The sequence below is a fragment of the Microtus pennsylvanicus genome, chromosome 1 (assembly GCF_037038515.1).
Source record: "Microtus pennsylvanicus isolate mMicPen1 chromosome 1, mMicPen1.hap1, whole genome shotgun sequence".
Lineage (NCBI taxonomy): Eukaryota > Metazoa > Chordata > Mammalia > Rodentia > Cricetidae > Microtus > Microtus pennsylvanicus.
Genome location: NC_134579.1, coordinates 70,533,081 through 70,555,155, shown reverse-complemented (window position 1 = coordinate 70,555,155; position 22,075 = coordinate 70,533,081). Strand labels below are relative to the sequence as shown.

Below are 22,075 nucleotides of genomic sequence, written 5' to 3'. Positions count from 1 at the left end.
CGTGCCGGGCATTTTGGCATGTGGCACGTAATCACACAAAATATTAGTTAGAATTCTCTGCCAGAAGCTTAGACCCTATCTACTAGAACTGTAAAAGCCAGCCAGCAGAAAAGAACACCCCAGTTCATATCCGTCTTGTTTTCTATGGCCTGTAGCCAAAACATGCAGTCAGTGTTTTCAGACATTTGGATTTATCATCCAATTCTGGTTTGTAACCAAAAGCAGTTAAAATAGCCTTCTGGCTTGTGGGAGCTTAGAGTTTTCTTGGCCAATGGCTCATAGGGAAATAGCCTTTTTTTTTTTTTTTACCCAACAGCTGTTTGGCTCCCAGGAGTGTCCTTTTCCACTCATGCATGGTAACATTCTTGAAATTCTTTGTTTGAAGATTTTGCTGGGTTTTTTTTTTTTTCAGATGATTTCCCTAATCACTAGGACACTCGAAGGTTAGAATTATATGAAAAACTTTTTTAAAACAAGAAAGTAACAATATCTGTGAAGGCACACTGTTAGAAAGGCAAGTGTCAGCTGGTGTTGGACAACGATGGCTATTCTAAAAATAAATTTTAGCAAGGCTCAATGCAGAATTAATATAGCTCATGACTTCTATCAGTTTTTCTCACGAAAGCAAAATTGGGTATAGCAGCATGAACGGGAGACATTAACCCATCTGGCTCTGTTCACGGTCATTGTATCATGAACCATCCTGCTTTCTCATGCTGGGATACTGATGCTGCCTTGGGGTCACTGTTCCTATGGGTTCTAGTGAATCTGGTTTCTGCCACTGAGCCCAACTCAGATCCAAGAGGAATTAGGTTTGTGTGCTCTACCCAATCATGGAACTGGCACCTTGGTTTCCCAGTCATGCCTGTCCCTGGAACTGGCACCTTGGTTCCTTCAAGATATAAATGTATACCATACTCTGGGAAAATAATTGTCTACTCCTAGGACAAGCTCGCCCCCCCTTTAAAAAAAAAAACCTTTACTGCTTAATCATTGATATCATTTGTGAATGTTTGGATTTGGAGTCTTCTGGAAGTTTCCTAACATAGCATTTGAGTTCTGCTCATATTTTCTCTAGGAACTCCACCTTATCACAATTCTTGCAGCATTTGCCTTAGAGTGACCAGGCAGGCTCCCTCTGTGCTTCTGTGATCTCATTTGCTCATTCCTTCTTGACTGCTTTAGAACTTTAAAAACCCAATTTGCATACTGTTCAAAGTCATTGACATCTGTAAGGGATACTTGTAGGTTTTTCTTTTTTAAACTCTTTGCTCTTGGGAAGCTCACCATCCAGCTCCCAAATAAATACACAGAGACTTATTCTTACTTACGAATGTCTGGTCTTAGCTTGGCTTGTTTCTATACAGCTTTTCTTAGTTTAAATTATCCTGTCTACCTTTTTGCTCTGGACTTTTACCTTTCTCTATTCTATATACCTCTCTTTTCTTCTTACTCCACGGCTGGCTGGGTGGCTGGCCCCTGGCATCCTTCTTTCCTCCTTTTCTCTCTCCTCCTGCTTCTCTCTTCTTTTTTATTCTCTCTGCATGCTAACCCTGTCTATCCATCTCCTGCCTAGCTATTGGCCATTTGGTTCTTTTTAGACCCATCAGGTATTTTAGGCAGGCAAAGTAACACAGCTTCACAGACAGAGTTAAACAAATGCAACGTAAAAGAATGCAGCACATCTTTGTGTCATTAAGCAAATGTTCCACAACATAAATGAATGTAATACATCTTACACTAATATTCCACAACAGATGCTCCTGCCTTTTAGAGACCACAACCCACTATGGAACTTAGCAAAGCCCTCGAGACCCCTTACCATCCTGAGATTCCTGCTGAACTGACCTCTTAAACCTCTGTGAATTAACATGAGACACCCCATCTAAAGTTCAATTGCTTCAGCAATGCCTGTCTATCTTTCCTGTCTTCCGGTGAAGAACTCAGTGAGTGACCAAGTGTCTCTAATGTCTCATATGAGCCAGTCTTGTGATTTACCTTGTCTACCATTATGCAGCTTTTGTCTCAAGTAGGGTTGTGTAGCTTTATTACCCTGTTCCTTTGTTTCCATGGACCTTGAAGGATGCCATCCACCTGTGCCCTACTCCCTCATGTGACAGACTGATGGGAGGTTCTTTCATTGCTTATTTGAAAGTCCCAGCTCGAGCAGTCTAGATTCAGCATATTCGCTGATGACCACTAGTTTCCTCTGCTGGACCATTATCAAAACTCACATCTACACAGAAAATCATACATGTTCTCTTCTTCTATGTTGAAGGTCAGATCTGAGGGTCCCTTCTAGCACTTCTGCCCCACGCTCTTCCTCTCCGCTATCTGATTCTTCACCCGATTCCATGTTTATGAATCTCAAAGGAGGGCTCTTGGGCATGGATCCAACTTACAGTTTCTTTCCTGTTGACTTTTCACTCAAAAGAAATAGAAACTCAGCACCTCTGTTTCATTTTCCTTCCTATCAAATAAGAGGCTGATGCAGAGGACAGACTAGAATAGATAGACTCTGTTTTCCTATTGTAATCCCTCCCTTACTGGAGCAAGCTCTCTCTGGGAAGACAGCTGAGGCTCAGCCACATATCTTTTCACCTGTAAGAAAGGCCACACAAAGGAAGCCGCCATCTGCTTGTGGCCCCTTTCACAGGATTTTCTACTCTCAGGATTTGCAATGTGGTCTATGGTCCATTTTATGGTTTGGAGGTCTCCTTATATTGGCATGTTGCCTTTCACTCATCAAATAGTGTGCCGTGCCACGCCCATGCCAAACAGAGGAAGACAACCACCTTGGGAAACTTCCCACAGACTCTCTGCTCTGAGATGCCTTGACCTTGGTTGTATGTCCTAGCACTCACTGCAGGCAGTAATGCAATCACCGCTAAAGAATAGAGGCATAGCATCCTGTACCAGCCGCGTGGGAAAGGGCAGCCATACTGGGCTTGTCTATGCGTATTCTCCACCTTCATATCACTCAGGCTTGGTTTCACTCCTTTCCAACTCACCTATAGTTCTGTAAGTTCCTATTTAGATGCCATTTGTGTTGTGTGGTCTTTCCAGGAGAGATAAAAATGGCTGTGCACCTTGATAGGGTGGGATGACAAACCAAAGGGACAATTCGCCTAAGTTTAGCTCAGTGAGGTGCTGAGTGTGTTTCAATTACCTGGAAGAGTCTAAGGCAGCTGCATACCAAAGGTCCACCCAGCAGAGGTACCAACTCATGAAAGCTGCACTCCCGAAGCTCTTACGACAGGTTTGAGGCAGATCTAGGACCAGAATGTTCTCCTCCCAGACGTTGTTTATTGCCTCTGTACCCTCGGAGAGAGGCCTTTCAAATTTTCTTTCAGTAGCTTTCAGATCAAACAAGTTATATTTATTTCCTGATCCTTATCTTCCTCCCTTCTCTTTCCAGGAGGGAAATGGCTCAACTCAGAAGTAGACAGAGAACAGAGGATGGACATGTCTCATAAAATCGGTGTCACACTAGTGTGGGGAGTGCGTGGCGAATGGAGATGGAACAGAAAGATAAAGAGCTGTGCCTTAATCTGCTTTACAAATCTCAACTCCTCGTGCTTGCATTTCACAGCCAGCAAATGGCTCTCCGAGGGTGGCGATCCAGGGCAGCTTCGTGTTTTCCTTTGCAAAAGTGCTGTCTGGCCTTAGTGCACACGGCCACTGAAACTTTACATTTTAAAACAGGAAATGTGAATTAAGCAGCAATTAACTGCCAGTGCACTTCATTTTCCTAACTATTTGAACTCTACTTTAAATGCATGAATTTCTTGGAGATATTTATTTTGATAATACCATTTAATATTGAGATAATGATGTCATCATCTTAATGTACCACCTATGTGAAAGTTAGCAAAAATGAAGTGACCATTTGGGTGACCTAGAATGTTTATTTGAGACCCCGTGAGACATAGTAACTTCAGTGACATAAATGCTTGCTTATAAAAGTTGCTCCCATCAGTTTCAAGGGCTGGAAAGGTGGTATTGAGAGAGAGGCATTGAGAGAGACAATGATGGTAGATTACAGATAAAATATAAGTATGGGGGCAGAAAAGGTTAAGCAAAGAGGGGTGTCAGGGGATGTGGGGAATCAGGGAAGACAGGGTTAACCAAAGGAAAATACATAAAGGAGACAGATGGAAACCTACTATCATGAAACTCGATTTAAAAAGATAATTGGAAGGGATAGTAGAACACATATTATATAAAAGAATGGGGGAATGATGCAGTTTGAATGAGTGGGGGAAATGATGTGAGTTGATGGATGGGAAAGAACGATGTGGATTGAATGGATGGGGGAAATGATGTGGGTTGAATGGATGGGGGAAATGATGTGGGTTGAATGAATGGGGAGAGTGATGGAGTGGAATGGGTGGGAGAAATGATGAGGGTAGAATGGGGAATAGTGGAGAGAAGAAGTTGAAGAGTGAGTTAACCAAACTAATATGAAAAAATCCTATGGAAACAGGCTAATGACTAAACTAATTTCAAATTGTAATAATCAAAATTGAGTTCAAATAGAGGCATCCTGTATGAATAGACAATGCTGTTTCCAGAAAGTATGGGTTATTAAACAAAAATTGCAGTACCAGACGTGGGATACTTCCCTATGATCTATTAGTCAGGGAGCCCAGATGCCTCCAAAAATAACACAAGCTCTTGCCCTTGCTCTTGGTTAACTAAATGGTAAGACCCTATTTCGGAAGATGCCATGTATTTTGGTTGCAGGACATAGAGAAGTCAATCTCAAACTAGAATAGAAATTCCTCCGTGTTGTCTAGTGCTCACAATGCCAGAATGTTCTCTTCACAGTGCTGAGGGAAAAGACATTAATGATCTTACCCAGTGCTGGATCCTCTGTCCTACAACACCAACCTGCCCAACAAGATGTTACCATTAGTTCAGTCGTGGCGTGACTGTTACAAGGTCACCATGTAATGTCTGACAGGATTTGAAGCCTGCTCCACAGGAGAGAATGCATGCCTACTATGGTACTGTAAAACTCATCAAAAAGGCCATAAATAAGGTCATAGGCCCTAGATCTTTTTAATAGGGAAATCCTACTAAATGGTCATGTTTTCACATTGCTTTCTAAATATATATATTATGGCCTGGATTGCTGCCAACCTTGTTATCAGAAAAAAAAAATAACACCTCTCTTAAAAATAAGCAGCAGCCAAAGAAGAGACTTCTAACTGGTCAATGCTGATAATAAGTGACTCTGAGGGCTCAGCCCTACGGGGACATCCTCATCAGCTTCTCCGGGATGCTCTGGGAACACAGCGGAAAAGAAGGAGGAGAGAATGCAAGTGTCACAAAGTTGGGAATAGTGCTATGAAATTCTGTCCTCTGGAAATGGTCGTTCTGCTCACTAGGCCACAGAAGTTGTGGTTACCCGCACAAGATCATGCCTGTCAAAATTCTAGCATGGGGGAGAGGACCTTCCCTGGGGTCCACCCCTAGCTGAGGACCTCTCCTGGGGTCCACCCCTAGCTGAGGGCATCTCCTGGGGCCCAACCCTAGCTGAGGGCATCTCCTGGAGCCCATCCCTACCTGAGAGTATCTCCTGGGGCCCACCCCTAGCTGAGGGCCTCTCCTGGGGCCCACCCCTAGTTGAGGGCATCTCCTAGGGTCCACTGCTAGCTGAGAGCATCTCCTTCAGCCCACCCCTGGCTGAGAGCATCTCCTTCAGCCCACCCCTAGCTGAGGGCATCTCCTTCAGCCCACCCCTAGCTGAGGGCCTCTCCTGGGGTCCACCCCTAGCTGAGGCACTATTGGCAATTGATTGTGGCTGGGAATAGAGAATCATTCTTTTCTTTTAGGGCCACTAGTAGTTTGCCCAAAGACCAGCAGATGACCCAATACCTATGCACATACAAGTAACACTAATTGGACACAGTTGTATAGTGTTTTTATAAAGAGCACAAAAAGTTAGGAGGGCTAAGGGAGGAATTAGAGGTGGGAAGTGGTGGGAAATGTATTCATAATATATTGTATATGTGTATGAAATTCTCAAAGAATAGATTTCAAGTTAATTTATAATAAAATAAAGCAAAAGAAGAAGGAAGAGAAAAAAATCTTCCAAATCTCTAAATCCCAGGTTAGTTCTTTCTGTATTTTAGATTCAACTGAAAAGAAAGAAAGAAAGAAAGAAAGAAAGAAAGAAAGAAAGAAAGAAAGAAAGGAAGGAAGGAAGGAAGGAAGGAAGGAAGGAAGGAAAAGTAAGAAAGAAAAAAAAGAAAGAAAGAAAGAAAGAAAGAAAGAAAGAAAGAAAGAAAGAAAAGGAATAAAGAAAATCTAGGAATGTTGGCACATGCCTGTAATTCCAGCTACATGAGTAACTGATACTGGAACAAGACAAGCCTAAAGACCAGCCAGGGTAATAGAGTGAGATTCTGTCTGAAAACCAGACAGGCATACAAACCCATGAGCAATCAAAACACTCTGAGCCTAGGTGCTTTGCATGGGAGAGGTGTTTCATTATCTCACAAGTGCAGAGGTTGGAACCGAAGATCAGGAGGCCCCATCTGTTCAGCTTCTGATGTCAAGACGCAGCAGATGGTACCGTGTGACAGGGCACAGGTGTGAGAGAGGGGGTCACACAATGAGAAAGATAAGGAAGAAACCTCAGGGAAGCACCGAGCTTGCTCTTGGCAACAATTCACTCTTGTGAGGAAAGAATCATTCCTGCGAGACCCAACCCACTTTACAAAAATCAGCATTCATCTCCTCCCACGTGGTGCCTCCACGACCTCATCCCCTCTACAGAGGGTCCACCTCCGAAAGATTCACCGTGGGTTACTGCTGTCCCATCGACCGCTGTGGGACAAACAATAGCAGTGGCTACTACCCAGTCTTCAGTGTCGTGACCGGCTTGCCCTGCACATTTAGCACTGCAGCCAATAGATTTGTAGCTGTGTCAACCCTGGCTTTCGGTAAAACTCATGGATGAGGGAAGAGGAGGGTTTAAGCCCCGAGGCCAATGATGCTGCTCTATGGCTGTTGTTCACTCATTCAGCAAAGCCAAGGACATAATGTTGAACACGTGAAAAAGAAAAGTTACAAGCAATTCCTGAGAAACAGCGCTTCTAGCAAATTCAGAAAACCAAACCCCAATCCCAGAGCTCAAGTCCCCTGTTACTCTAGCAATAATAGAGAAGTAAATCTCCTTTGTCTTGTGCGGAGAACTGAGTCAAGGCTGTCTAAAGCCAAGCTGTTTCTAATTCACTCGACAAGTTACAGGTTTCGTGTAACTCCACCCCTTCCCCTAAGAACCAGTGGGAAGAAAATTGGATTAAAAATTAGACACTCTGGTTCCAGCACTGTGTCTCTTAAACAAGTTACCGAGTCTGTGATTCATTTTCCTCATCTGCAAAACAGGAATGTTATAGCATGTTTCAAGTTATCCTATATTATAGAAAGGCACACTGCCTCACTAAACCTATATCTTATTTATTCCATCTGGAATGGAATCATTAAGGCTTGGAAGACATTATGTAAAACTAGTAAGAAATCTGGCTTAGAGAAAAGAGGAGTTTCCAGTGGCCTCTGCTCTCCTGTAACTCGGCACAAACCCCTCAGGCAGCCTTTGGCCATTCCTGATTAACGCATCCCGATCACTGTCCTCAGTTCACTGAAGGCTGGAGATGTATTATACAAGCACAGCTTCCAAGTTTTCAGAAGCCCTTTAATGAAAAACCAAACACCAAACTAAAGCATTTCCTCTAGCCTGTTAAAGAGCTGGGGAGGACTGGGAGGTATGTGTTCCCTAGTTGTGAAGATGTGGATGAAGAATTCTGGGAAGGTCACCTCACCAGCCCTGCCAGATCATTGTAAAGATCCATCTGCCTCCCAGGACAGCTCCTTTGTCTCTATTCCAAGACAGACTCATTCTTCACAGCATAAGTCTAATGCAGTGTTACGCTTGAGTTTCTTTCCCCCTTAATCGGTGCCTTCATCATTTCTTTCTAATGTTTGTTCTATAACACTTTCTTGCCCCTCTAAGACTCAAGGAAACTACAAAGCCTAAGTATTTGCAGCAGACTAATAAAACATCAATTATGGAGACGGCCAGACTCCTTTGGGGTCAAATAACCAAGTCAACAACCTTGGGGGGATAACAAGGGTAACCTAGGATTTTCCCAAACTCTACATCAAATTACTGTGTTATTAGGGAGTTCAAATGATTCCTGTCTTCTTTCAGTAAAAGAAGTAAGGTGAGCAGGCTGATTTTACAACCCCATTTCATAACAGCCCCCTCCCATTTTGAGCATTCAGATTGACAGGCGTGAGTTATGTCTCCAGAAAACGGGATTGTGTTTACATCATGCACACTTAGAGCTACAAGCAAGAAACTTGAAATGGTAGTCATGTGATATGTATTTTGGATATTACCTGCCAGGTATCAAACAAATTCAGGTGATGTTTGTGTGTGTGTATGTGTGTGTGTGTGTGTGTGTGTGCGTGTGCGTGTGCGTGTGTGTGCGCGCGCGCACGCGTGCGTGCTCTTTCTCTCTGTCGCGCTGCCTAGCATGCATTCAATCTTTTGGAAATGTCTCTGACAGCTCCTGTCTTCTAATGCCCAGGAAATGACTTGGCGTGGAGTCTTTACTCAATAACTGGTTTTGTTCAGTTAATAGGCACATAAATGAAAAGAGCTAGCTGGACGAGGTGGCACACACCTATAATTCCATCCCTGAGAGAGCTGAAACAGGAAGTTAAAAGCTGAAGTCTAGTCTTGGCTGCTGAATGATACCATAGCCCCCTTGACCTCCCCTAAAAAACAGGAGTCAGTGGTACAGCTTAGCCTGAGGGGTAAAGACCTTGTTGTATCTTCAGTTGAATTGAAAGCAGAAACTAAACCTGTGTGTGTATCCAGAACAGAACTTCACTGATGTCAGAATAAACAAACGTAAAGAAAACGCTAATGATTCTGTTATCTGTGCCGGTGAGCCATGATTGGTGGGCAATGAATCAGCCCCTGCTGAGGGCTTGATGAGATGGGTTAGAGACAGCTAGACCCGAGGAGGTTTGCAATTCTCGTGCTTCAGTGCTTATATTAAACTCCCATGCACTGTACCTTTCTGGTTGTCACACCAGCCACAAATACAGTGATCACTAACGCTAAATCAAGCACTGAAGAAGAGTCTTGTCAACTAGGAAGTAGAAATTTACTTCATTGACAGGGAAGCTCATAGATCGTTTATTGTTTTTTTTTTTTTTCAGTGAACACTGACAAGCCTCCATGCTTCATACTCCCTACAAGAGACTAGAGAGATGATGGATCAGGGTCACGAGTACTTGCTGTTATTGCTGAGGACCTAAGTTAGATTCTCAGCACCCATACTGGGTGACTCTCAGCTTCCTGTAACTCTGACCTTTGCAGGCACCAACGTAAATGCCCTGGTGTGCATGTTTGTGCACTCACGAGCACATGCACACACAAACATACACTGCCCATGGTTAAAAATAAAAGACCTGAAAAAAACGACAGTGAAGCCAGGCGATGGTGGCGCACGCCTTTAATCCCAGCACTCGGGAGGCAGAGGCAGGCGGATCTCTGTGAGTTCGAGACCAGCCTGGTCTACAAGAGCTATTTCCAGGACAGGCTCCAAAACCACAGAGAAACCCTGTCTCGAAAAACCAAAAAAAAAAAAAAAAAAAAAAAAAAAAAAAAAAAAAAAAAAAAAACGACAGTGTATGAGATACTGCCTGAACATATGTTTGCCCCAAAGAAGTTCATATATGAATGCTTACTCTCCACTACACACTCAGACAACCGTAGCAAACAGCGTGGTAAATGATCAGAAAGGGTGCATTCATCTGACAGAATAAAGCAAGAATTGTATAGAGCAAGAAGCATATAAATGGGTTTAAAAGGCTGTGTTAGGTGTTTTGCTCATGGGAAGAGGAAAACGCAGACTCTTGTCTTAGCAGCATTTAGAAAATGCATTCCATCCCAAAAGAAGCTTAACCCTAGCATCAAACAGAAGCCAGGGCTCATCTGGTCCTAAGAACTTTAAAATGCTGATCAAACAAAGCCTCACCATGCCTGGGGTGGGGTATGGGTCCACAGACTTGCACTCCTCTCTCAGATGGGGACACTAAGATCTAGAAAATAACAGTGTTTACTCAAGCTCACTCCCTGGAAGAGACAGCAGGTCGTTCAAGAATGCCGAAACCTGAGTCAGGGGAGACAGAAGCTCCTGAGAGGTGCCTTGGGGCTGAGTGAGACGCAGCCAGCACTCAGGGAATCGTCCAGAGAATCCAACCTAGGGGGAGCTTGGAAAGTAAAAGGCACGAGCCTCAGCATGTTCAAATGCAGAGAGGTAGAATGATAATATCCTTTATGCACTTTTCTTTCTTCTGAACTTCTAGGTTGGCACAGAAAGTAGTGGTTTTCATTATGGCAATTTCACATGTGCCGTTCTGGATTCTAATCTGTGTCCTTCCCCTACTGTTTCCTCCTTGGCTCATGACACATATCCCTTATACATTATTCTAAGTGAACCAGACCAGTATTCCTCAGGTACCTTTTTCATGGTCAAAGCCTAAAATGTCAGGGAAAACTGGAAGGGATATGAGTCCCCTTTACTTACAACATGATTCTCTTTATGGAGGTAAAAGTATTAGAGCTCAAAGGTAGGTTACGTTGTCCAAAAGTAACGGCATTTAAATGTTAATGGCCCCGTTTATGTGCAGGCACACGACTCGGTAATTCTTGCTGATGCCCATGCTGCTGTTAGAAACTGACAGCTAAAGATGATAGCAAACGTTTGAAACCTCCTTGTACCCATGCGGCTTATTTACTGCTCAGGAAACAGTGGCACGGTGTTCTCTTAATAGCGTGATTCTATTCCTCTGCAGTTTATCGGCAGCCGACATGCATAAGGCTGTCATGTCCACACAGACACAGCCTTGAAGTGGACATGCACTGATGCCGTCCTGAACACCCAGCACAGATGAGGCCCCCAACCCCCTGAGGGAGCTTTGTTCTCATAGACATCAGTAAAGGGAGTGAGGTACTATTCTCATTTTTGATCAGCTTCTCGGAAATTAGCCTCCACAAAAACACATTCTTACTCAAAGTATGCTTTACTGAGCTCACATATTTCCTGTAAAATCTGAAATTCCTCTTTGGTCTTTATTTGCCCCTTTAGTAAGTTTTTACTGTTCTATTTATGCTCATTTTATATTTGGTTTATTAATCCAGCGGCTGTGAGGGTTAAAACGCATATCCCCTCCCTCCAAAGACCTCTATTTCTGTACTCTAAGAGTTAAATCATTAATATTCTAATCTTCATCTTGAGCAGTCTCATTTACTATGTTGTTTAATGATAATAATAACAGTTATAATTTATTGATTATTTATTATTGGGATTTTGCTTTTTATCTGACTCCTGTGTTGCCGGGACCAAAAAGGCTTGAGATGGCTCCTCCCGCTATTCTGTGATGAGGGTTTTGAGCATGGATACCTTTAGTACGGTGCAGCATCTGGTGGAGGAACCCGACATTTTTCTTGTGACCCACAGAATTCCTGGGCTTTAATTTTATAACAAGGGATAACTAACTCCCCTGTGAACATTAGGTGCATGCCTTTAAAATGGGGGCGATCTTCTAGCCTTCTTCAGGTGCAGAGAGAACTGTCAAAGAAGATATAAAGCCAATGGCTTTTCTAGAGCTGAATGTTCACAAACTGAAAACAGATTCTAAAGGCCGAAAGTTTGTTTTAGCTGTTTAAACCAAGTCCTTCCACCTCTTCTCCATCGTTTTCTCTCTGATTTAAATACGTCATGTATTCTGTGGAGCACCACAGTACCCAGCTGAGTACATCAGCCTGCCTGCCCATAAGTTCTAAAAGACATTCTGAAAACCCAACATCTATTTCCAAATGTCTTTAATATGTAAATGATGTTTGTGGCAGCTGTTCCCAATAGCCATCATTTGGATACATGCATCACTGTATGGACATTTGAAGTTATGTAAGTTTTAAGTGACCCATCTTTCAAAATCCAACCTTTGTTACCACAGGGAATTTGAAATGCGTGTTTATGAGCATTTTCATGCATACCTAGAATGTGTTTATGAAAACGACCCCTTAAGTTTATCATGTATTTTTGAACAAAACAATTTACTCAATAAGAAGTCAAACACATGTTTTTTTCATAATTTCACCATAATTTTATTTTTTATTTACAGTCTTCGATTTCTAATGCAGGGTCTAGTTGAGGGTCCTTTGAGGGAATGGAGGTTAAGGAAGAGAGATTGGGATTAGAAGAGAGGGTCAGAGGTCTGGCTGAGACAACCATCTTAAAGCTAGCAAGATGTGAAGGTCTTCCAGAAGAAGTTCTTGCAGCCCGCCTTGCGTTCCCGGGGTGCCATGGCTGGGTTCGAGTTGGCAGACCTCTGCAGCTCCAGCCTCATTTCATCCTGCTCCGCTGCCTGGGGCAAGTCCTCGGGCTCCAGGGCATCATTCTCTGTCTGGTTGGGCTCGGACAGCAGCTCTGCCAAGAAGTACTTGGCCAGTTCCTGGATAGGGCAGAGAGAGGAGCAAAAGGAGGAATGGGAGAAAGGGGGAAATGTAGTTTGAAAATAATAGCCACTCAAAATCCAGTTTTCACAATAATACGGATGGTTGATGTATTCACTAGATTATGGGGGCGGGGAGCCTTCCAAAAACCCAAATCTGCTTTGTCTCTATAGGCTTAAAACCCAGAGAAACCTCAGGTGTAATTAAAACAAAGGTGGTTTTATAAATAAATAGAAAGCCAAACGTTTGCGCAGCTCTATTTCCCTTCTCTGAGATACAGAGTGAACCTGAATTCTTGCAGGTCCCCCACCCCTACCCCATCCCCCAGGTAAAGGCAAACCTCCCCGCCAGACTGCAGACTCCCTCGCCCCAGACTCGTTTTGTGGACTAGCACCGCGCTTCAGGACCTGGGTCAGCAACCCTCGTGGCAGCACCAGGGATAGAGCCCAGTCCCTCCTTACCCAGTTTGTGAATTTTCTTGGACGCCAGGGAGGAACTTACCTGTAAGATGATCCAACAGCTCTGATCAAGTCGGGAGAGAGTAAGAGGGGACCCCACACTTCAAAAGTTTCCCTGAGGGGCTGAGCGACTCTGAGAAGCGCTAGCCAAACACCTGTCGCAGGGGCTTCAGCAAAGCTAAGGGTCCGGGAAGGTGGGGAATTCACAAGAGAGACGAGTCCCGGGCATTTCCATACCTGTTTTCCTGCGGCAGCGGCCAGAGACTTCTGCAGAAACTGACGGAGTCGGGGGTCCGAGGGGGCGCCGGTGACACCGCCCAAGGCCAGGACGATGCAGAGCGCGGCCAGTGCGCACTGGAGGCGGCAGGACAGCATCTCCGTGGCCACAGGCAGCCGAGCTGGAACGCGGTGGGTGAGCGGACTCTGGTCCTTAGCAGCAGCGACGGCTCTGGGTAGCGTCTCCTTCAGCCGCTATCGAGCTCTCCACGGTCTCCCCCTTTTAAACTCTCTCTCTGACGTCAGTCAAGGAGGCGCCCCCAGATCTCACCAGTGCTTTTACGCACCATTAGCCTCGCAAAATCAATCACAGAAGAGAGGGGAGGCGACACAATTTAAAGTGGCTTATTTTTAAAAAGGAAAAGAAAAAAAGCCTGCACCCACGCAGGCACATGAAATTCCCCACGCCACACAGACCACACAATCTTACTTTCACTCAGTGCTGACATGTGTATTCCATAGTTCAGTCACATACGTGCGCACTCAATTACAGAGAAAATACCCAGTCCTTGGCCAGTAAACACAGCATCACACATAGTTGGGTACCTGTCTCCGTACCCGGACTACTGAACTAGCCATCTTTCTTAACTGGGTTGTGTGATCAATGAGACTTAAAGCCATCGTCTAGGAGCAGATGTGAGAACGAAATATGCAATTAAGGGAGCTGAACTATTTTCTCTCCCTTCATCTCCTAAAGCCTTGTAAGAAAAAGGATGACTTGGGCCTTAAGGGGACCTCACTTTTGTCTAATCTACCTATCCTTCTAGTGTGACAAAAAAAAGACCCGGGAGGGACAAACACACATGAGAGAGAAGAGGAGGGAGGGGAACTACACCTGGAAACAGCCCTGCAAAGCAGTCTCAGAAATCATTTAATAATGCCTCAGAAGTTCAGTGAAGAATGCCGAAGAGATTAGCAGACAATCGCTCTGTACAGCTGGAGCAAAGACTAGACATCTGGACTCCAAGGCCAGGGTTCTTGCTTGCCACGATGATTGTTCTGACAGATCTCTGGCCAGTAGAAGAAACCCTAGGTTAGGAATCCCCAGGACAGGCACATAAAAATCCAGGAGCCCCAGCAGTGTGCCGGCCATTGTGTGTCTGTGTGGGGAAAGGATCAAGAGACTCTCGGAGCCTCTGCCTTCTACTACAGAGGAAGTTTAAGAAGGTCTGCTTGTCATCTAGTTTGGCGACTGAATCTAGTTGGGGGCTCTGGCTGCAGTTTTCAAGACTGCTTATTAGGAAGATGTCAGCTCTGTTCCTGGCACAGAACAGGTGATCTCCATAGGATCTTCAAGGGTTAATATTTTGGGAGTGTTAGAGAAGTCAATAGTAGAGGGTTTTTTATTTTTTTTTCTTTCTTTCTTTAATTTTCTTTTTTTTCTTTTTCTTTTTTTTTTTAAATGTACAGCCCCAGAAGTCAAATGAAGCAGAGAATTTGCCCAGTGTTGCTAGGGCCGTGCATCATGAGTTAGACCATTCTCAATATTTGCATTCAGATTAGGAAGTATACAGGTGAGAGGGGTTGGCTGGTATCTTGGAGTGGTTTGGATAACATTCCCTTTTGTATCTGTAAGCCAAAGCAAAGTGAGTATTAACATCAAGAAGTGCTAAAGCTTCTTGGGCTCACCAATTCCAGGCAGGGTAAACCCAAAATAAAGCGTTAAATTGGGAAAAAAATCACTCATGTGTGAACAGTCTGCACGAGCAATGAGTCTGGAAAGCTAGGAAACCCAGCCCTGGAAAATAGGCAGTACCCTCTGCACCCTAAGATCCTTCCAGGCTCTAGGTTGTGCCCAGAGTCTGTACTAGTCACCCATCGTGAGGCAATCTCAGATGACCTGGCCCTCAGAAGACGACCAGTTAAAGAACAAGTGGCATCTGGCCATCTCACTGTCATCTGCCTCCTTCTCCAGACCATCCACACGCCTGCCCTTTCCCTCTCCAGTTTGTCCTCTCTGTTTTTCCTCTTCCCATACCCGTCTCCTAAATCTCTCTCAGACTGCTTCTCACTCAGCCCTTACCTGTCCTCTCCCTACACTCCCAGCTTCGCTGCTTGTTCTTAACCTCACAGTTCAGTTACTTTCTGACTCTCCCTCTGCTTTCACGGTTTCAACTGGCTGTTTCCTGCCTTTGCCTCCCCAGGTTACAACTGACTATTTACTGCTTTGCCTCCCCATCCCCCTTTCTCACCATGCCTGGCTAATGCCTAGCTCTGACTCTGCCTCTCGGCAGCTTTCCTCTCTGGTCCCCCCTTCCCTGTCTTGTCTCCTCAGCTGTTTCCTGCTGGAAACACTCTTGTGATCAGGGAGCAGTCTGAGCACCTACTCTGGAATCGCCGAGCGGGTGCTGCTTCTCCCACACTCCCCCTGAAGTGCTGAGGCTGCGGATGGACTAGATGGCTCCTGGGGTTTGATTCTTTCGTACAATCCTTGGATTGTTAGGAATCTGAGAGCCACTTAAAAGAAGAGGCAGGGCGCCTTTTTTCATGCCCCGCAACAGGCAATCTTAGTACAAAGGACGGTTTAGCATTGGACTGCCTCAAACTCGCTAGCCTGCACACCCTGAAATAACCCCCAGAACCTCTGTCCCAGCTCTCTAGGCTGAGAGGGGAAGGTAGACTGTCCTGGTGGTCACCCGGAGTCACTTGCCCTCTTCCTTGTGCAGCCTCTAGGGGTCACCAACATTGCAGGCTAAGTTGCATGTGTCACAGAAGGAGAGTGAGGTCCTGAGAGCATAAGGACTTTGCACTGGGCTTCAGGAGGGGAATAACATGGTCAAAGGAAAATGCACCATATTTCTCCCATAGCCGGGATTCGTCGGAACTTGATTCGACTCACTAGCGCCCCTAGTGGCCTAGGAAAATTCTTGCTTGCAATTACCAAAAGTTCTGCTGGCCTAGAAGTTTGGGTTCCAGAAGGGACAGAGCTCCTGCTTGAAGACACAACAAACATTTCATTGAACTGGAAGCTCAGAGTTTCTCCTGGCCACATTGGGATTCTTATGCTCCTAAACTAATAGCCTAAAAAGGAATAATAGTATTGGGAGGAGTGATTAATACAGAATGGCAGGATGGGGGCCGAGGGGTAAGGGGTGATTTAATTGTTTCTCCACAATGGAAGTGAAGTTGTTTCTGGGGTGCAGGAGATCATTTAGGGTGTCTCTGGTTATTACCATGTCCTTCAATTAGAGTCAATGAGAAAGAACAGCAGTTTAACCCAGGCAGGATGACAAAGGGCCCTTCGGGAAGGAAGATGTGGTCCATTTCTCCAGAAAAAGAACCCAACCCTGCCCAGTTGCTGTCTGTAAGTGGAGGACACACAGAATGCAGAGGAAGGTAGTTAGAAACACCAGCTAAGGCCAGTTGCAGAAAGATGGTTTGTAATTAACATGAGTGTTTCTACTTAATTATCATTAGTAGCAGCACACGTTTGTGCATGTGTGCACACACATTGAACAATGTCTGTGTTCCTCTAACATGTTTTCACATTTCTGAAAATGCAAGAAATTTTTCTGAGAGTTCCTGAGAATTTGAGAAGCCTGGGCGTATGCTAATGACTTCTCTTGGGCATCTTGCAAATGGAAACCCTTTTACATTCCCGAGAGAATAAACTGGGAACAAATTCATCGGTGGGGAAATTAACACAGTCTAGAGGGACACGGGCTACGTGTCTGAGACCCTAAGCACAGATATCCAGGTTTTTCTTGCCTACCATCACCAGAACAGTTTTTATAGGGTTTAAGAACCAGGTCAGGCAACGGAAGTGAAGGTGCTGGTAGCCATGAATCAGTGGAAGACTATGGAGGCAAGGTGTTGCTGTTGTTCCTAGACGGAAGTAGCCAGCCGTACCCCGAGGGCTGATACCGAATGAGTCAGCCAAATACTGTAGGGAGTAAGCTGTTCAAACTGATGTCATGGTCCAGTTAGACAAGCTTTCCTCCTGGGGGCATGGAGGGCATGGCCCTGGAGGCCAAGTAAGAGGTTTTCACAAATAGGTAGCAAATGGATGCTGACCTACACACACACACACACACACACACACACACACACACACACACACACACACACTAGAAAACCCTCTTTTCTCCTTCACACCTTTACCGTGGAAACAAATGTGGTGTGATTTAGAGATGATTAACTCTTTTGGATGGTTTCACTAGAATTACTTTCTAGATTTAGAGCTGGCTCACAAAAGGTTTAAGTCAGGTGGAGGAAGATGCACTTGCAGTATGCAACCCTCTCCTTACAGAGAGCAGACTTGCCAGGGTATGGTGGTAGAAATGAGAGTAAGCTGTATAGAACCTATTCCCCCCCAAGGGCAAAGCTGCTGGAGCGAAACTCCCGTGAGGACCTTTTCTCCTAAGTGCCCCTACCATCAAGGAGCTCAAGAATGAGCATGCATAGTCCTCCAAGGAGTCCTCTTGGCTGTAGGAGTCCAGCTCACACCCGTGAAGCTGCTGATGCCGATGGAGACAGACGTTGCTGCAAACTTCCACAGAGCCCACACCACAGTGACTGCCGTAGATAACAAAGAGGGAAAAGCTTGCAGGTTTAACATTGTCTGGAGGGAGGGATGTGTGGTGATGTCTTAGAACTATCTTATCTGTTCTTTCTCTTCTCTCCCTCCACCGCAAAAGCTTTAAACCCACTGCCGTCAAGTCCGAATACAGACACACCAGGCAAGCAGGCATGTTTCCCCAGATCCAGCTTTTCTAATCAGGTTCACACCAGGCCACCCCTCATCAGTCAGTCCTCCTGGTCCCCTAAGCTCTGGTTCCTCAGTGCACATGCCCTCTTCTCTCCCATAGCCACTTGTACCTGCTGTTTCCTCTTTCTGGAATATTTTTGATCCCTCTCTAAAAGTTAGGTCGTACATAGTTCATTCCAAGATATTTCCAATGACTCCATACTAAGAACGAACCAGCTTTCTACTTGTCCCAAAGTGGGTCTTCTGCATCATTGTCTGAGGCCCTCCCAGGTCATTCTAAATACTTCTGTGTCTTGAGGGTCTGCGTCTCATCCACAAGCCTAGGGACTCACGGAATGCAGTCAACTGTCCCGACCATGTCTGCATTCTCATTAGACACAGGCCAGGCTTGGTGACCTGTACCTGCAATTCCAGCACGCAGAGGTCAGAACAGGTAAATTGTGGCAGCAAGTTCTGTGAAGCCACCTCGCAAATCTAATGCCAGTTGGGGCTTGATATAAAATCCTTATCTTAAAACAAGAAAATTGGGCATAAGGTGGTTGTTGAAAACCAATGTTTAAGTTGCAGATGAGCTTCTTCCTCCTTACGTGTGATGCCTCTGTGGATTCTGGGAGGAGGACAAGCATCACAGGCCTCAGGTTCCTGAGGACTACATCCCTGGACAGACGCTACTCACTGCGTAGTCTTCCAGGACACATGCATATTGGTCTCTCGTTCCTTTCTGAGCTTTGAAAAGAAAATAAATCAACCTAAACACTACTCACTGTGGTTGCTTCTATGCTGAGAGTTGACATTGTCCTATGACATCCTAATAGAGTTTGAAATATACGCCCTCCTAGTGACCGAGAGGCCTGCGCAGGAAGCATCATCAACCTCCGAAGCAGGCTTCTGTTCCTAACCCAGCTCTCGGCTGTGTTTCACGGTTGACTGGGTGTGTTAATGCCAACCAGACAGGGGCCCCGTGCCACAGTGCCTCTGCAGCTGGATTGGCAACAAGGCATCTTCTGCCACTCTAGCAGTCACTGGGGGGAGGAGTTGGGAAGGGACTTCTTTGCCTGTCATCTTCTCCCTTCTCTATGTGAATGCCTTTGCTTTCTTTAAAGTCTCCTAAGGACTTCCCCGTGAAATGAAAGCCAAGCTCTGTCCCCTGGTGGCGCCTGGTAGATCCTTTCCCCCTCTGTGCCCACTTTCAGAGACTTAAAGCTGAGGCGTTCCAAGAATTTCCCCAGTGCAGTTAGTAAGGAGCAGCTGTCTTGGACAGTCTTCCATCAGTGGGTCTGAAAAATAGGGTTGGAGATCACTGGCCTACGCCTCAGACCAGCTGGCAAAAGACATCATCAGAGTGGTTTGAAGTCCTCTGTGTTGATAGGTTGATAGAGTCCATCTGAACACAAAGGGCCCTTGTTAAATCAGCTTTCAATTTCCCACATTCAAATCTGAGTACTACTCTGAACCCTGGCTCCATGGCTGGTCTCAAAAACCTATGTTTGCAACTGGAATTTCACAAACCCCCCCCCCCGGAAATCAATGGTCACAGGCTACTCCCCCCCCCCATCTCATTTGTCTATTTCATCCATCTCATGTTCACCTCTGCCTCCTTGCTATATCCCTGTTGGTCCTCTCTCCCAATTGTTTTCCTGGCTCCCATTCTCTCTTTTGTCTCAATCAAACCCTCCCCTCCCTTTCTCTCTGGGGCTCAGCTTTGTGGAGTCTGAAGAACCTGCTCAGCAGCTTTCCCAGGGGTTCCCCGGGTTGAAGGCAGAGGCAGAACTGTGGTGGGAAATGAAGTCTAGTCTAGACCAGAGCCTTAGAAAGCACCGTAATTCCAAACAGGAAAGCGGAAGCCAAGCAAGCAAGGGGCGCTGCTGGGGCTGCATGACCGGCACCATTGACTTCCCTCGGTCTGTTTTCCTGCCTTGTGACAAGTACCCCATGAGTTAATCCTTGGTTCCTTCCCCCTGCACACACACACACACACACCCTCGAGTGGTTGGAAACCATGCTATGATCAGGGCAGCTCCTATTCTATTCTCTAAAGCCTTTGAGGTTGGCTCCCCGACAAGGGTATTATTATCCTGCAGGAGAAGCTTTGGTGATCAGTAGGCAGAAATGTGGAAATCCTCCATGCTATCATGCCGGGTCTCTGTCCTTTGGGGTGTTTTCTAATCTCATAAAACCAGCCAGACCTGCTGTGCTGTCTTGGGCTGCACTCACAGGGGAGTCTACCATTGCTAAACTGAGCTCTTCTGCCCTCTGCTGGCTCTGCCAAGAGCATCCTGCTTAGGGCGGGCTTCAGCCAGTGTTTCACTCTCAGTGTTACAGGCATTGTGCTTGAAGTGGGAAGCCCACAAAAACACACAAAATCAATTCTGTTCTCAAACTTCCAGTGTTTCAACAGTTTGTGTCAGATGCTGGGCAATCAGACATGAGCAAGACTCCATCCTTGGCTTCAGGAAGAATCCAAAGGCTTGGCCAGTAACAGATATTTTTCCCCCTAAGCCATGGGATGAAGGGTTAACACTAAAAGAGACCACCAACCCCCTCTAAATCTCTCTCTCTCCTCCCTCCCCCCTTTCCCAAAGGCATTTGGGGACACCCCCCCCCCCGCACGCGCACAGGGAGTGCCCAGATAGAGCACGTGTATTTCAGGAATTCTGCCCAATTGACAGGTCGATGCCAGAAAGTTTCCTAAGAACAAGAGCTGGAGAGGAAACCAAGTTAGAAGGCAAGGGTTCTAGAACTAACTCTTCTCCTGCATGGGAATGGACCACTCCGGAACCTATATGTACAATCAGTGTCGCATTTCTTAGAAGCTGCTGCCAGAATCAGGGACATAACTGCCTTTTCTCACCTCCATGCCAGCAACTCTCACTTCTCTGGCCGGCGGAAAGGAAGTAAAGGAATCTTGTGTGTTGTGTGCTCCCTCTTGTGGCTCTTCTCTGCATTGCTGACGTGCCTTACGAGGCTTTTCAGGGCTCCCAGTCAATCTCCCTGTCTGGAACCAAGGACCCTTCCGAACCAGCGCCTCTCTTCCTGGTATGCAGGAGGACACCTTACTTCTTATCCTAATGCCCACTTGCATCCAGTTCTTAAAATACTTTCTTTTAAACAGTTGCAATAAATTCGGACGCTTCCAATTTAATCTTTAATGAAGGAATGAACTGTGTAGCATTGGGGCCTGGATCCCCGTGGAACTCTGCGGGGCAGATGGCCGGACCACTGAAGTTCCCAGCTCAATGTTTTCTTGGAGCTCCTCAATCCCGATGGGGTGCTCTGTAGGTGCCCTTCCATTCTGGAGGCGCTGGTGCTCACCTCTTCTCTCCCGTCCTTCTAGACCAGTGTTTCTCAACCTGTGGGCCGCGCATCCTTTGGGCCTCAAATGACCCTTTCACAGGGGTTACCTACAACCATCTGTAAACACCGTTATTTACTTAACGATTCGCAGCAGTAGCAAAATTAAAGTTATGAAGGAGCAACGAAAATAATTTTAAGGTTGGGGGTCACCACAGCATAAAGAAGTGTTCGAGAGGTCCCAGCATCAGGAAAAGTCGAGAACCACTCTTTTTACACAGTCTCATCACAGAGCTGCCCAGCTCCCTGTTTATTGAAACACTGAGTTTACTAACTGTAAAAGGCTGAGTGGCTTCCCAAATTCACGTCTCTTTCCTAACCCCTAGAAACTTCCAATATGCGTGTGTTCAGAAATGGGAGTTTGGTAGCTGGAGAGTGCTCAGAGGCTAAGAGCACTGGCGGCTCTTCCAGAACACTGTCTATATAATAAATAAATGGATCATTAAAAAAGAAAAGAAGTGGGAATTTGCAGAAGTAAGTCAATTAGGTCTCTCCCGGTTAGGAAGGAAACCTGGGTTATCCAGGTAGAGACTGTAACCAGCGACAGGAATCCTTACTGGAGACGGAGGAAAAGGCGGCGGAGGAGACCTTGTATAAACTGAAGACCGACCAGCAGGGAAGTGACACGGCCCTGAGCCCTGGTACACACAGAGCCACCAGAAGCTAGAAGGTACCACAAAGCCTCCTACCCTTTTATCTTTTGAAGTGTGGCCTTGGCTCACACCTCAGTTTTAG

At 45.6% G+C, this 22,075-nt stretch overlaps 1 protein-coding gene across 1 annotated transcript; it reads right to left on the bottom strand.

Annotated features, from left to right (window-relative positions):
* Positions 1-12,174: 12,174 nt before the first annotated feature.
* On the bottom strand, positions 12,175-13,496 carry Sst (somatostatin). Its single transcript, XM_075955818.1, has 2 exons — positions 13,243-13,496; positions 12,175-12,546 (listed from the first exon to the last, which is right to left on the bottom strand). Exons 1-2 carry the CDS (start codon positions 13,378-13,380, stop codon positions 12,334-12,336), a joined length of 351 nt encoding a protein of 116 aa, XP_075811933.1. The 5' UTR covers positions 13,381-13,496; the 3' UTR covers positions 12,175-12,333.
* Between the last annotated feature and the right edge of the window lie 8,579 nt (positions 13,497-22,075).